The sequence below is a fragment of the Enhydra lutris genome, unplaced genomic scaffold (assembly GCF_002288905.1).
Source record: "Enhydra lutris kenyoni isolate GAN:26980312 unplaced genomic scaffold, ASM228890v2 scaffoldscaffold60, whole genome shotgun sequence".
Classification (NCBI taxonomy): Eukaryota; Metazoa; Chordata; class Mammalia; order Carnivora; family Mustelidae; genus Enhydra; species Enhydra lutris.
In genome coordinates this window covers 7,039,830-7,056,399 of record NW_019154144.1, presented here as the reverse complement: position 1 = coordinate 7,056,399, position 16,570 = coordinate 7,039,830, and the positions used below count along the sequence as shown (strand labels likewise).

General features: G+C 31.9%; 1 protein-coding gene across 4 annotated transcripts in view; it reads right to left on the bottom strand.

Annotated features, from left to right (window-relative positions):
- Positions 1-16,570, bottom strand: part of LOC111158523 (neurobeachin) — a 672,328-nt gene that overhangs the window by 492,572 nt on the left and 163,186 nt on the right. For all 4 annotated transcript variants that reach the window (XM_022520602.1, XM_022520603.1, XM_022520605.1 and 1 more), the window contains exons 14-17: positions 15,807-15,886; positions 15,043-15,105; positions 14,849-14,946; positions 10,954-11,046 (exon numbers count right to left, since the gene is read on the bottom strand). In XM_022520602.1, coding sequence (XP_022376310.1) covers positions 10,954-11,046; positions 14,849-14,946; positions 15,043-15,105; positions 15,807-15,886 — 334 coding nt within the window. The remainder of the gene's footprint in view (positions 1-10,953; positions 11,047-14,848; positions 14,947-15,042; positions 15,106-15,806; positions 15,887-16,570) is intronic.

Genomic DNA, 16,570 nt, shown 5'->3' with positions numbered 1-16,570 from the left:
CACATTTAATGCAATCCCTATCAAAATACCATCAATTTTTTTCAAAGAAATGGAACAAATAATCCTAAAATTTGTGTGCAACCAGAAAATACCCAAGATAGCCAGAGGAATGTTTAAAAAGAAAATCAAAGCTGGTGGTATCACAATTCCAGATTTCATGCTCTATTACAAAGCTGTAATCATCAAGACAGTATGTTTCTGGCATAAAAACAGACACACAGATCAATGGAACAGAATAGAATGCCCAGAAATGGAAGTCCATGGTCAATTAATATTTGACAAAGCAGGAAAGAACACCCAATGGACAAAAGATAGGCTCTTCAACAAATGGTGTTGGAAAAATTGGACGGCCACATGCAAAAGAATGAAACTGGACCATTTCCTTATACCACATACAAAAATGGACTCAAAATAGATGAAAGACCTAAATGTGAGACGGGAGACCATCAAAATCCTAGAGGAAAACACAGGCAGCAACCTCTTTGATCTCAACCACAACAACTTCTTTCTAGAAACATCACCAAGGGCAAGGAAGCAAGGGCCAAAAATGAACTCTTAGGACTTCAAGATCAAAAGCTTTTGCACAGCAAAGGAAACAGTCGACAAAACCAAAAGACAACTGACAGAATGGGAGATGATATTTGCAAATGACATATCAGATAAAGGGCTAGTATCTAAAATCTATAAAGAACTTGTTAAACTCAACACCCAAGGAGCAATCAATCCAATCAAGAAATGGGTAAAAGACATAAACAGAGATTTCTGCAAAGAAGCCATCCATATGGCCAATATACACATGAAAAAATGCTCAACATCAGGAAAATACAAATCAAAACCACAGTGAGTACCACCTCACACAAGTCAGAATGGCTAAAATTAACAAGTCAGGAAATGACAGATATTGGCAAGGATGCAGAGAAAGGGGAACCCTCCTACACTGTTGGTGGGAATGCAAGCTGGTGCAGCCACTGAGGAAAACAGTATGGAGGTTTCTCAAAAAGTTGAAAATAGAGCTATACTATGACCCAGCAAGTGTACTACTAGATATTTATCCCAAAGATAAAAATGTAGTGATCCAAAGCGGCAGCTGCACCCCAATGTTTAGTAGCAGCAATGTCCACAATAGCCAAACTATGGAAAGAGCCTAGATGTCCATCAACAGATGAATGGATAAAGAAGATGGGGTGTGTGTGTGTGGGTGGGTGTGTGTGTGTGTTGGAATGTGTGTGTTAGTGCGTGTATATGTGTGTGTGCATATATCTGTGTATATATACACACATATGTATATATGTACATAGGTATATAGATGCATACATACATATACATACACTGGAATATTATGCAGCCATCAAAAAACCCACCAAAATCTTGCCATTTGCAATGACATGGTTGGAACTAAAGGATATTATGCTAAGCAAAATAAGTCAATCAGAGAAAGACAATTATTATATGATCTCACTAATATGTATAATTTGAAAAACAAGGCAGAGGATCATAGGGGAAGAGAAGAAAAAATGAAACAAGACAAAACCAGATGGGAAAAAAAAAACTATAAGAAACTCATAATCTCGGGAAACAAAGAGAGGGTTGCTGGAGTGGAGTGGAGTGGAGTGGAGTGGAGTGGAGTGGAATGGAGTGGGGGTGATAGAGTGGCTGGGTGATAGACACTGGGGAGTGTATGTGCTATGGGGAGCATTGCGAATTGTGTAAAACTGAGGAATCACAGACCTGTGTCCCTGAAAAAAATAATACATTATATGTTAATAAAAAATTTATAGATGCTAAAATGATCATAACTGTATCATAGTACAGTCATTTAGGCATTTTGATCATCTATCTGAATCATTTGTTAGATTCTGTTCTGAGGATAACTGTAATACTACTTCCATGAAAGAATAGTTTGGCTTTCTCCTCAAGCATACATCCAAGTTATGGTTCTCAGTCTTTTGGGATGGGGGCAGAGGGAGAGAGAGAATCTTAAGAAGACTCCCTGCTGAGCATAGAGCCTGATGTGGGGCTTGTTTTCATGACCCTGAGATCATGACCTGAGCTGAAATCAAGAGTTGGAATGCTTAACCAACTGAGCCACCCAGGTAACCTATGTTTCTCATTCTTACGTACCTTTTTATTTTGGAAGTTTTAAAGATTTACAGAAAAGTTAAAAATATAGTACAGATAGTTCTCATATATTACTCACCCAGCTTCCCTATGTGTTAATATATTATCTCATCATGAGACATATGTCAAAATTAAGAAATCAACACAGGTACAGTATTATTGACTATACTATAGACTTTTTCTTAAATTTAATTTTATTCTTTTCAGTGTTCCAGAATTCACTGTTTATGCAACACACCCAGTGCTCCATGCTATATGTGCCCTCCATAATACCCCCCACCAGGCTCACCCTTTTTGTTCATATTTTACTAGTTTCCCCTAATGTCCTTTTTCTGTTCAGGATCCAATCCAGAATACTACCTCGAATTTAGTCATCATCTCTCCTTAAACTCCTCTGGTATGTAGCAGTTTCCCACTCTTTGTTTTTCATGCCCTTCAACAGTTTTGAAGGGTACTGGTCAAGTGTTTTGTACAATATCCCTCAATCTGGGATGTATGATGCTTTCTCTGGACTAGGCTTGAGTTATTTTTCTTATAGAAGAATACCACAGAGATGAAGTGTCTTTTTCATCACATCGTATCAGGAAATACATGGCCTCAGGATGCTGTATGACTGTTGATGTTAGCCCTAATCAATATTGAAAATCACTGCCAGGTTTCAATATCCTTTGTAAGCAAGTGAGTAAGTCCATCTCACACTTCGCAGAGGAGATTTAAGTTCCATCCCCAGGAAGGAAGAGTAGCTGTATATACTATTTGGAACAGACTTCTCAATTTTAGTGACAGATTTCAAACCTATCTCTAGTTCAGCTGACAATTAAAGTGTACGGATTTAACAACCTGTATTCCAGACACTTGATAGAAATTATAAACTAGGTGTTACGAGGGACCAATCCACCAGACTTCAGTGTAGCTTCATCTGTGGACTCGTCTAAGATTTCCTGCTAGATAATTGCTCTATACACAAATGAGACACTAAGTTTGGGTGATATCTCATTTCTTAAAATTTTAGAGATGATTTTCTTAAGCTTTTAGGTATATACTCAAACCCTTCATAAATACTACCTATTTCCTCTTCCCTAATTTTTTTTTCAAATCTTTAACAATAATAGTAATAATTTTAGAGAAAAACTTATCTCACTGATCTGAATGCTGCTAGTATGTCATACTTAAATTTTATATTGAAGATAAATATCTTATTGAGGGTATGTTCTGCTTTTATCAGAATTACATGTTAAATTGTACCTATTACCTTTTTGCTAACAATTTAAATTATCATATTGCAATATACTGTGATTAACCATTTTATGTCTACTTTATCATTTATCTTTAAAACTCAGTGAGCGAAGCAGTATGGTTTTACTCATTTATGGAATAAAAACTGAGGCTCAAGGATGTTTTCAAAACTATTCAGAAAATGTGTGACTAAGCCAGGATCTAAACCTATGCAGTCCAAATTGAAAGGCAATGAATTACATGTATTTTACTAACCATTATCCCTATTAACCATCAAGTAATACATGCTTTGTTTTAAATGTTATATTTTACATTTAGATTTAATTTTATAATCACATTGATAGAAATCATTTGGACTTAATTCCCTGTGTAGCTAAGTAGTTAAGAAAACACTTAATTTCAGTGTTACCTTAGTCCTTTTACTCCATGACTGCACCAATCAAGAACAACTCATTTTAACTAATCAGTCATTGATTTTATTCAGTTCAACTCTATCAATAAAATAATGAATGAAAATTCTCCCAAGATTTTAAGTTGCTTGTTTTTTTAAATATTTGCATGTTTTTTTCCTAAACAATGTTATTAATATTCACATGCCTAAAAGATTAAATTGATCCACATTCACCATCATTTCCACCAACTCCCCATTAGGAACCACTGTTTTTTTGTTTTGTTTTGTTTTGTTTTTTTAAGATTTTATTTATTTATCAGAGAGAGTGAGAGAGCACAAGCAGAGTGAACAATAAAGGGAGAGGGAGAAGCAGGCTCCCTGCTGGGGAACGAACCCAAAGTGGGGATCCATCTCAGGAGCCTGACATCATGACCTAAATCAAAGGCAAAGGCTTAACCAACTGAGCTACCTAGGCGCCCCTAGGAGCCACTGTTCTTAAGTTTGTTTCTTACATATGCTTCTAGATTTTAATGTAATATAGTAAGTACTATATTTTTATATCCTCTTTTTTATACAAAACTACATCCAGTACATATTCATCTATATATACTATTTGTTTTTAATCATGCAACAATGTGATTGTGATATCAACATAACTAAGACTTATCTCAATAGTTTTGTTTTACAACTGCTGACATTCTATTTAATGAATGAACGATACATGATTTAACAAATTCTCTATTAATGGAAATTTAAGATTTCTCCTAACCTTTCCGATTTTAAACAGCAGAACAATGAATAACTCTGAAGGGTCATGTTTTCAAATGGGTATAAGCAATAAATTGCTGGGTTAAAAAGTATATGTATTTATATTTCTGACAGACACTGATCAAAATTAACACTGCATTCCAAATAGGACTATAGTAACTTATGCTCCAGTTAGCAATGTATAAGAATGCTTGCTCCCCCCACATCCAATCTAATATACTGATGTCTTACTTTAGTTTCAGATTAGATTTCCCTCTTTCCTTAAGATTTTATTTAGTTCTCAGAGAGAGAAAGAGCACAAGCAGGAGAAGCAGCAGGCAGAGGGAGAAGCAGGCTCCCCACTGAGCAAAGAGCTAGATGGGGGAATGGATCCCAGGACTCTGGAAACCTGACCTGTGCCAAAGGTAGGTGCTTAACCAACTGAGGACCTAGTGTCCTTATATTTCTCTTATTCTAGTAGGACTCCATTCCTTTCAAATGTTTATGTTCCATGCATATTCTCCTCTATGAGCTGACCATTTATTCATATTCTTTTCCTTTTTTCTACTAGGTTAGCTTATCAATTTCTAGGAAAAGTTGGGCAAAATTATGTTAAATTCTTTTAATTTTCTGTTTGTATATTACTTGTGGAAATTGTAATTTTGTACATTCACACTTTTGCCCTTTCTTGAGTTGCTTAATGATGACTTATCCATCTATATCGTGAGTTTTTAAAAAAACAGTTTTTTAAATGATTCTTTGTGTCCTGAATCATTAATTCCTACCTTCCATTTATTTGGTTATTCTTTTCCTAACTTACACATTTTAATTTTTTTTTTTTTGTATTTTCTTTTTATTGCTCTATAACTATGGATATTTCCCTTAGGCACTTTGGCTATAGCTCATAGGTTTTTGAAGTTTTTTTGTTTTGTTTTGTTTTGTTTTTAATTCTGCAGTGTGTCCATATAATTTTTGAGCTTTTTTTGAGCTTTCCATTGTGTTCTACTGATCTGTGTATCTATTTTCATGCCAGTATTATACTGGTTTAATTACTACTACCTTGTAATCAAACTTGAAATCTGGAATTTAATACCTCCAGTTTTGTTCTTTTTCAAGACAACTTTGTCCATTTGGAGTCTAATCTTTTGTGATTCCATATAAATTTTAGGATTATTTGTTCTACTTCTGTGAAAAATGCCTTTGCTATTTTGATAGCAATTGCATTAAATCTGTAGATTGCTTTGGGTAATACAGACATTATTTTTTAATATATTTTTAAAATATTTTATTTATTTATTTGTCAGAGAGAGAGAGAGAGAGAGAGAGAGAGAAAGAGTTAATGCGCAAGCCAGGCAGAGCAACAGACAGAGGTGGAGAGAGAAGCAGGCTCCCTGCTGAGCAAGGAGCCCAATGCAGGACTCGATCCCAGGACACTGGGATCATGGCCTGAGCTGAAGGCAGCGGCTTAACAGACTTAGCCACCCAGGCATCCTGGGGTAATACAGACATTTTAACAATATTGCTTTCCCAACTCGTGAGTATGGAATGTGTTCCCATTTCTTTGCATATTCTTGAATTTCTTTCATCAGTGTTTTATAGTTTTCAGGGTAGCAGGTCTTTCACCTCTCCAGTTAAGTTTTATTCCTAGATACTTTATTGTTTCTGGTGCAACTGTAAATTATATGCTAACAATGAATCATGGAGCACTACATCAAAAACTAATGATGTACTGTATCATGACTAATATAACACAATAAAAAAAATTTAAAAATAAAGTAATTTGAACCACCAATAGAGAATGGAAGAAAATATTCCAAATACAGATTCAGGAAAATATTAAATAAAATCTCACAGTTCTGCATCCAGAAAAAAATTTGTAAATGGAATTGCTTTGTTAATTTCACTTTTTGCTACTTCATTCTTAATGCATAGGAATGCAACAAATTTCTTTACATTGATTCTGTAATCAACAAAGAAGGACTGAATACACAATGGGAAACTGACAGATTTTTCAACAAATGGTGTTAGAAAAACTGGACAGCCATAGGCAAAAGAATGAAACTGGACCACTTTTTCATCATACACAAAAACAAAGTTGAAATTGATTAAAGACCTAAGTGTGAGACATGAAACCATGAAATTGCTAGAACAGAGCACATCAGCCATAATAACATTTTTCTAGATATGTCTCCTGAGGCAAGGGAAATAAAAGCAAAAATAAACCACTGGGACCAAATCAAAATCCAAAGTTTCTGCACAGCAAAGGAAACAATCAACACTAAAAGGCAACCCATAGAATGGGATAAGATATTTGCAAATGACATACCCGATAAAGGGATAGTATCAAAAATATATAAAGAACTGATACGACTCAACCTAAAAAACAAATAATCCAATTAAAAATGGGCAGAAGTGGGCACCTGGGTGGCTCAGTGGGTTAAGCCTCTGCCTTGGGCTCAGGTCATGATCTCAGAGTCCTGGGATTGAGCCCTGCACTGGGCTCTCTGCTCAGCAGGGCATCTGATTCCCCCCTCCCCTCTCTCTGCCTGCCACTCTGCCTACTTGTGATGTCTGTCTGTCAAATAAATAAATCTTTTTTAAAAAATGGGCAGAAGACATGAATGGACAATTCTCTAAAGAAGACATGCAGATGGCCAACACACACTTGAAAAGATGTTAATATCACTCATTATCAGGGAAATGCAAATCAAAACTACAATGAGGTATCTCCTCACATCTATCAGAAGGCTAAAATCAAAACATAAGAAACAAGTATTGGTGAGAATGTGGAGGAAAAAGGAATGCTCTTGCAATGTTGATGGGAATGCACACTGGTGCAGTCACTGTAGAAAAGAGCATGGAAGTTCCTCAAAAATTTGAAAACAGAACTATACTACGATCCAGGAATTGCACTGCTGGGTATTTACCCCCAAAATACAAAACATGAATTCAGAGGGATGCATGCACCTCTATGTTCATTATTTACAATAGACAAACTATAGAAGCAGCGCAGTGTCCACTGACAGATGAATTGACAAAAATTTTATCTTTATAGACACACACAAAGGAATATTATTAGGCCATTAAAAATGAAATCTTGCTATTTGCAATAACATGGATAGAGCTAGAGAGTATAATGCAAAGCAAGTAAGAGAAAGACAAATACCGTATGATCTCACTTATATGTGGAATTTAAGAAACAAGCAAAGGGGAAAAAAAAGAGAGAGAGAGAGAGAGAGAGACAAACCAAGACTCTACACTACAGAAGATAAACTGATAGTTACCAGAGGGATGGTGGATGAGGGGGGATGGGGAAAATAAGGGATGGGATTAAAGTGTACACTTACCATGATGAAAAATAAAATAAAATCCTGAAAAAAATTCTGTAATTTGTGTGCATCTTCTCTTTGACACAAAAGTTATTCAATTAATTTTAACTTTCTAGGTAGAAGAAACTTTGGTTTCTGATTTTGTTCCTATTTTCTAACTTTACTGTATGTTAATAAGAGAACCTTCTCTGTTTTATTTTTACATTTTAGAATTTTTCTTTGATGTCTACAATGCCATGTCAAATTTTCATAAATATTCCATGGCACTGAGTTATTTTATTAACATGATACAGACTTCAAACTATATTAATCAGATTTATCTTATTATTTATATTACTTTCCCCTTTGATTTTTATGAACTAAGGTGAATTAAAATTTGTTTTAATGTTTTAAATTAATGGTAATTGTACTAATTCTCCTAAATTTCCTTTTCATGAAAGTTTCACCCTTTAACATTATGTGTCCTTCTTTATGGTATTTATTGCCTTCTGGTTTGACTTTTAATTTGTCCAATGCTAAGATCATGATTCCTGCTTTTTTCATTTGTATATATGTGGTATAACCGTTAAGTATCCTTTAATTTTTAGCCTTTCTAAATCACTTTATTTCAGTATGTTTCTTGCATATAGATCTGCATTTTATTACTGTGATGAACTGTTTTTCTTTTTTCTTAAAATAGGTGATTTAGAAAAACTTTTACATTTATCTTCATGGCAGATGTTTGGCATTAGAGTCATATTTTACATTATGCTTCCAACTTTCATAGATTTTTAAAGATTCCATTACATGTATTATTCTTTGGTTTATTTATACTTATTAATATCTTGAAAGCATTATAATTTTGCCAAATTTCTTACTCTGTAGCTATAAAGGAATAAGAAGTCTTCTATGTGTTTAGCAAGTGTATTTTCCCATTATGAGCAACGATAAATTCAATATATTTACTCTTAATTTTTCATCTCCCCTGTGCCATCAAATCTTAGTCAGTAAGCCTGTGTTTCTAATACATCATTTGTCAACTTCTTATGGATAACCTCTGACTCTTTGGATTTACTCTACTTTCTGTCTTTCTTCAGTCCTTTCCCAATTCATTATAACTGTAGCATTTCTACATTAATAAGGCATATAAAAGTAAATTCTGGTCTGTCACTCTAATTCAAATGTTTGTTTCAGGCTTAGTTTTACTGTTAAATTCATTCAGTGTTCACCAGTAGTACTTAGCTATAGTCTTCCCAGTCATCCTGATTGGCTGAACTTTGTCCCCAGAAATTTTCTCAATAATTATTCAGAAAAATAATTCCTTGTATGGTTAAAAATTGTTTGGCAGCATTCTTTTTACTAAAATGATACTTTGGCTCCCATTTTCTTCACTTCAATATCCTATGGGTGTTGCTCTATGTTTTCTTTATTGAAAAATGTTACAGAAAAGTCCAACGCCCAACTCAAATTTTCCTCTTATTTTCACACTGCTGAACAAAAGATTCTTGACTTACATTTAAACACAATAGTTTAATTTTGAACTGACCATTCTAGGAAAATTCTCTCTGGTACACAACATGACGTTTTTAATATGGACAGCAAAATCTTTTATTAGGACTTCACAGAATTATAGCCTTAAATATTTTTTAGTCCCATTGTTCTGCTTTTATTTGGAAACTCGATTTATACCATTATTGGAATTTCTGTGCCTTCTATATCAATCATTTTCTCTTTGATCCTTCTGAACTCTTATATTTCCATCCATACATATTAATCATTTTGTTTTCATTTTTATCTTCTGTGTATCTCACTCTGCCAACCACACAATTTATCTTCCTTTAGGCTTCCTCTGATTTCATTTTTATTTGTATAAATTTTTTTTCTTCAACAAAAATAGAAACTTCCCTCCAAAGTTTTGTTAGTCCATGATCCAATGCTTCTGTGTTACACCATCTGCTTAGTAGTAATCCTTCCTCAGAAGCAATTCATTCCTTACATTTTAAACTTACAGTAAAATTTCTAATTGCAATTATTATGTACTCTGTAACACTATTTTTCCAGTGAGTGTTTTTATCTGCAGGTTACTTAGGCTTATCTTTTCCACATTGTTATATTTTTAAATGTACTTTCTTAATAGCTTTTGCATCTGGGATTAGAATCCTTTATTTAATTTCTCCAAGTCAATTTCTTTTACTTAACCAAAGTTACATGAGTAATCCCTCTCTCTTAATTTTAAAAGTACATGTGCTTCTCACTCAGTAATCAAACAACCAGTACATTTACAGTTCCTCATATATGCATAATTGTTTTCCTACAATGTAGGTTTTGTTGAACTATTTCCTATATTTGTAGTATGTCTATTCTCCCTTACTTGACTATTGATTTGGAACCAAAATAAAAAGCATATCTACTCTTTCAAACTATTTAGCATGTTACAGATGTCTTATCTAGATCTTGTGTAGTTTTCATCAGTGTTATCAATAAACTCTTCATAAATCTAAGCACCAAAAAGAAATGGCAACAGTGAGGTTTTGAGAGGAACCCCATCTAGCGATAATTAAATGATACTTTCTTGGGTTCATTTGTACAGAAAATGAATTTTAAAAAGAATAAATTTGTACTGGATAACACAGTATGAAAAACATTCCTTATATCAGAAAGTGACATTTAGGAGTATCTAAATTCGGGGCTTTGGGGAAAAAAGAAATATTCTAGGATCTTTAAATCACAAAAATAATAAGCCTCAATACTAGAAAAAAATACAAATAATAAAATACTGACTTAGCATGTAAGCAAAAGAGCTACTCTCATATACATGGTATTCCCTGTTAGGAAAGTTTTGATCAAGATTATAACCAAAAGTGTTTTTGTTTTAGTTGATGAAATATTTTCTTACATCCTTTAAATGAACAGTATTTTCCAGCAAACAAATAAAAAGAAACTATATTACTTAAATTATTAATTTTTCTATAACCTATTGTTAATAAACATTCTTTCATAAAACAGTTTTACAACTTTTACAACAGGAAGCTATTATTTTCTGCTGTAAGATTATTCAAATCAAATTTCATGTTCCGTTAGCTTTGAAACTACTAAAAATACAATTTCAACGGGTATTTCCACAATTCATTATTTTGAAAAACATCAACTTACTTGTGACCTAAATGCTTCAGAAAGTATCCCAGAACCTTCAGAGCTTGAACCCAAATACTTTCACTTTTAGAAGCCAATAATTTGTAGATTACTCTAAAAAATACAAAAATAAATGACCTTTTAAGCACTTACAAATATTAAAAATGTAAGCACTATGTACTTTACAATGAACTATAAATATAAAAAATCTAAAGTTCCTCTCAGGATTTTAAATTCTTCGGAAAAATTAAAAAACTAACAAATTTTACTAATATTTTTTTAAACTTGGCCTGCAAATAAATACTCAAAAGTTCAAAGTGATTCATTGCTGATAAGTATTGCCTTCTAGCACATTAAAAAAAAATCTATCTTAAGTAAGATACATGCTTAGTTAGGCTGTATCTCCCCTTCTATTAGAACTACCCCTGACATTTCTACTTGATGACCTTTTTTTCTTGCTTATAGCTAATTGGACCATGGATAGATACTTGCCCAGTTATTTCTCTTTTCTGAGCACTTGGAGCAAGATCTGAGAAACAATATCTAGTACTTTTTGGGCTCCTGAATTAGAAAATTATTTAAAACAGAAACTATAAGCAGCCTTGTTTTGTTCGCAGACATGAGTCTATACACAAAAGAATAAAGCAACCATATAGGAAGTAGCAGAGAAAGTAAAGTTGTTTCCTTATACCTTTCCAATTCCTTATTCTTACCCTAATGAGATAACTATATATAACAAACTATATAACAAACACATCATTCTGTTTTTACTTAAATTGGCTTGAGAAGTTTTCTGGTACTTTGAGCAAAGAAATCTCTACTAACATATAGCCTAATTTAACACATATAGTCATTTTGAACATGATATAAGAACAAGGCTATATCCATTATAATTTTCATAAATATTTAAAAAATTTAAACTTTTTCCAAAACATAAAAGCAAACATTTTTTCCATAAGGTAGTAGGGGACAATAATAACTATACTGTTTTGCAACTAATTCTAGAATTTAAGAAAGTTCTTTGAACGTGGTGGTGGTAACTATAAAATTAGGATGTGCTTTATTGTATTAAATTCTATTTAAAAAATAAAGTGTCATTTTATGTTTTTAAGATGGAGTCATCTAGGCTAAACAGAAAGTTGATATTAGAAGATACAGTATAATTTTTATATCGTTTCAGTAACAATAACAAAAGAGAACACATTACTTAAAGCTAGTCACATCTGTTTTAACAGTGGCTTATAGTATTATAAAAGAAGATAATATATTGTTGATACTGTTTCTTATTTGTGTGTTACTCTACTGAAGAACGGACTGAGGTAAACATTAGAGTTACTATTTCTTTTAGAAGATGAATTTTTTCCAAAAGCCTCAAGTTTTCCTAAATATGTATTTACATTGAAATCTATTTTCAGAACTTTTATGAACCAAGATCAGTAATGAAAAAAAAAACAAGCATGAGACTAGAAAAGTTATGTGTATAAGATAAAGAACTATTCAGGAAATCATGAGAAAGAACATTCAACAGTAAAAATAATCTGGAGAATCAAAGTAAAAGCTCACAGTCTAAAAACATGACTATACTCAGATAGGGAAACAGAAACTCCCACAGAATTCCTGTTTTCTAGAAATAACTTTAAATTGTAGGGATAAGAAAGGTTTAAAATCCACCCAGGACTAACAGAAATTATGATTAACAACTGAAACATGAAAACATCTGGGGTCCTTACTCTAGCACATTACATAGGATTTTCTTTACAACTAGACAGTTGTTCCTTAACAAAACAAGATATGAACACAGGATTACAATGTAGTGTGAATGGGAAATTTACTGACAAATCAGTTAATGAATGTTCACCTGAAATATAATAAGATAGGTGAATCCTAATTCATCAGTTTGAGCTTACTATATTAAGCCAGCAAATGATCTAAATTACTTGAGACAAGTACTTATGTATTCTTTACTTCAAAGATTTTCAGATATAAAAATATCATATTTTTAGCTGCTGGGTTTAAAGTTGTACTATTACACGGTCTTTCTTAAGGCCGCTTAAAATATCACCAGAATTAAGTTCATTCTTTGTGCTCAGTAATTATTAGTATATATAAATAATTAATCAGAATTTTTCCCCAGAAAATCCTGGGTAATTTTATATATAAAATATAAAATATTTTATATTTTAAAATATAAATAAAAATATAATATAAATATATTAAATATTTTTATAAAATTTATAAATTTTATATATAAAGTTATACATATAATAGTTATACATACATATAACTGTTATCCTTGAGTACCTAAGATGCAGACCTGTAAGTGTTCCATTTAATAAGTCTATTTTTTCAATATCTCTAGTCAAAGCCTACATTCTTCACATTTTTTTGAAATGGGAAAACTGAAATAGAAAACCTTGCATCTTTGTCACTGTTTTGAACACAATGGTAACAACAGGTCATGTTTAACAAGTGTCAATCAGGAGCAACCAGGCTTTGGTATTCATTGTGTCTAATCATTTTACACATATTAATTACTATTTCAGTCCCCTAAAAATCTAACCAAATATCATTTTCCTCTGTAAGATCATATTTTCACTGTGTCAAAGTAACACAGAATTTTGTCTGAGTTTCATACTACCAATCTAAGGTTGGTATCATTCACAAGGATGATGAGGACATTTTTAATTGATTCACTTATCAGTCAATATAACAAATAAAAGACATACTAGCATCTAAGGTCAAAGATACTAATTGTTTAGTCTAAATATAATTTAAGAATAACTTTATTATATGATCAGGTTCAACCATATGAAACTGTTATTATTTAGGAAACAGTTAAGTATCAGCAAATTCATATAGTTCATTCATAGTAAGAAAATGTTTATAGTTCTTAATAATTAGATGTGTAATCCTCTTCTTCAAATAAAGTAGTAACTCCATGGCTTGTAAACTCAAAGGTAACAGTGATAACTCAAACAGGACATCTAATAGAAATGATGTGATTGCTTCTCTGACTTGGAAAGGAGTCCTTAAAATCTAGAAAACTGTCATTTGTTGATATCAATGGCCAAGTAAAAGAAGCACTACTAAAATCCGTTGGCAGGTATATTATTTCCAAGTTCTTCTACAACCTGTAGAAGTTCACTGAGTTTCACATGTCTAACTTAGATTTCCTCTTTGTTCTAAAAATTTAGACTTCAGAAAAATTAAAAAGGAGAATCCCTAAAGGGCTAGGTTATAGGCCAACGTTCGTAAGAATACTAATCAAGTAATAATTAATTAAAATCATTATAACTAAACTTAGACTTCAAACTCTCTTGGTTTTGTCCTCTTGTTCCAATTACATTGCCACTTCCCAACTCATCATCCCTAATACTGATGAATAAAATAATCTACTTATTTTGCGATATCAATTTTATCCCTCTCTAGTTCATTTTCCACACTGTTGACTATAAATCTAACAAAATGGAAATCTGAGCAAATTGGTGCCCCATTCAAAATACTTTATTTCATCACCAGCAGAATAAAATCTTAACTTCTTTCTATTAAGTATCTTCCAAATCTGGCCACTATCTAGTTCTTGAGCCTAAATTCATATAATTTTCTTGTGCTCTCTTTTGCTGAAATATACCATGATCTCTTGTCTTCCTGGAAAAAAAAAAAAAGATTGTTCTTCACACTACTTGAAATATCTTTATTATAGCATCAATAAATTAATTACTCTTCTTGAGACCAAGACCCATTCTTTAAATACTTCATCAGTTTGAGTATTAGAAGATTAATACTAGTTTTCTCCATTTATTCCCTTCTTAGTGAGATTTTGCCATATTTATTCAAAAGTTCCTAGAGAAGGAGTTATTCTAGAAAGCACAACTGTACTCAAAGTTTACTAGTAATACCATTATTATAATCATACCTTATTCCATTTCTTTGATCAAATGCTGGTATCATTGAGGCTGGGTGTTCTGACATTAAAGCCACTAGTAACTGTAATACATCATGAATATTTTCATCCTGCATAATAAGGATCACCAATATTTCTTTAGTTAATATTTTATTCTAGTACTTTACATAAAATAATTAAAATAGAAGACCCAGACCATGTCCTACCTCATGCATGGTAAGTAGGTAATTTAATATACTCTGAAGTTCATCTTCTTTGACCCCTCGATCCTAATTTTAAAAAATATGTATATTATTTAAATCTAAAATTAATACTTTAAAGATAGACATCAAATGATCATTTTAAAAGAAAATAAGAACAACTTACAAGTAGTGATGTTTTCATTAGAATCTTTAAATACGCCATAATTCATAAACTATCTTTTTCCACATAATTAAGTAAATATTTGGAAAACTGTATCTAGTCTTTTAAAGTTGCTAATATTTGACTATCACTATCAAAAGTTAGTATATTTTGCTCACCTAACTGTATTCTTATTATTATTTTCTAACCATTTATTCTTTTCTTAAAATAATGCAAAACTTTATAGGACCAACTGATGTATATTTTACTTTTATTTTCCGTTTTTCTTTATCTTAATCTTTTAAAAATCCTACTGTGATAAAATACATAATGTAAGTCTTCTCAAACTGGCACACAGATCATTTTCTGGAATAAAAACTATATGCTCATTTGTTATGCATATGTTCTTTGTCCATTTCTTATATCCCTTAGAATGGATGATCTCAAAGAAGATCAGCAAAAAGTGAAGTTTAACAAAAGTTAACACTAAGATTTACTTTAGGATTTTGAAAGCTACTCATAAATTAAAAATAATTACCACTAATTTAACAATATTGATTTTAAATAATGATAAAAATTCCTCTTTATTTAATATACTACAATTCTAAATTATGTAAAGCTATTTTACCTTTAGTATGAGCTGTTTCAGGAAAAGTAGCATAAATGCCCGTAGGGATATAATTTCTTTTTGTGACGGCCGGGGACCATCTAGAATAAAACAGAAAACATAAAGAAAAGAAAAAAAGGGGGGGGTAACCTCGTGATATTAAATAAGTTTAATGCAATTATGTTGGAATACTATGGAATTCTTCACAAGTTGCTTTTATTAGGATTATAATATTTGTTAGTATTAATACTATATCATTTCAGTTATATCAGAGGGTCCAAACATTAATTTTCAGATTTGGGCAATTTCAAATTATTCACCAAATGTCAGATTTGGGGGAAAGAATTACTTCTTAAAAAATTATAATATATTACCATCCATTCAAAAGTGTATAATCATCAAGTGTTTACATAAATTTTTCTACTTTTATTAATTTAATAGGTTCCCTTTTCCCCCAAATCCAAGTTTTCTCAACATTTCTTTCATCTTCAGTTAAACCTTTCTTCATTTAAAGACTGTCTCCGATTTCACACCACACAGTATATAACAAAGCACAGAAAAAGTGACACTCTATTTTAATTACTTGTTTTGCAGCTTTTCCCCCCCATGTTAACTGTATATACCAAATACATATTATAATGGACACTCAAAAAATGCTCATGAGTCAATAAATGAAAATGAATGTCAACAGTTAAAGTGTATCTATCAACTCTATCATAACATCTAAATTTCAAAGTATTAATTGAAAATATTTACTTATCAATAAATGAGATTATTCAATGATA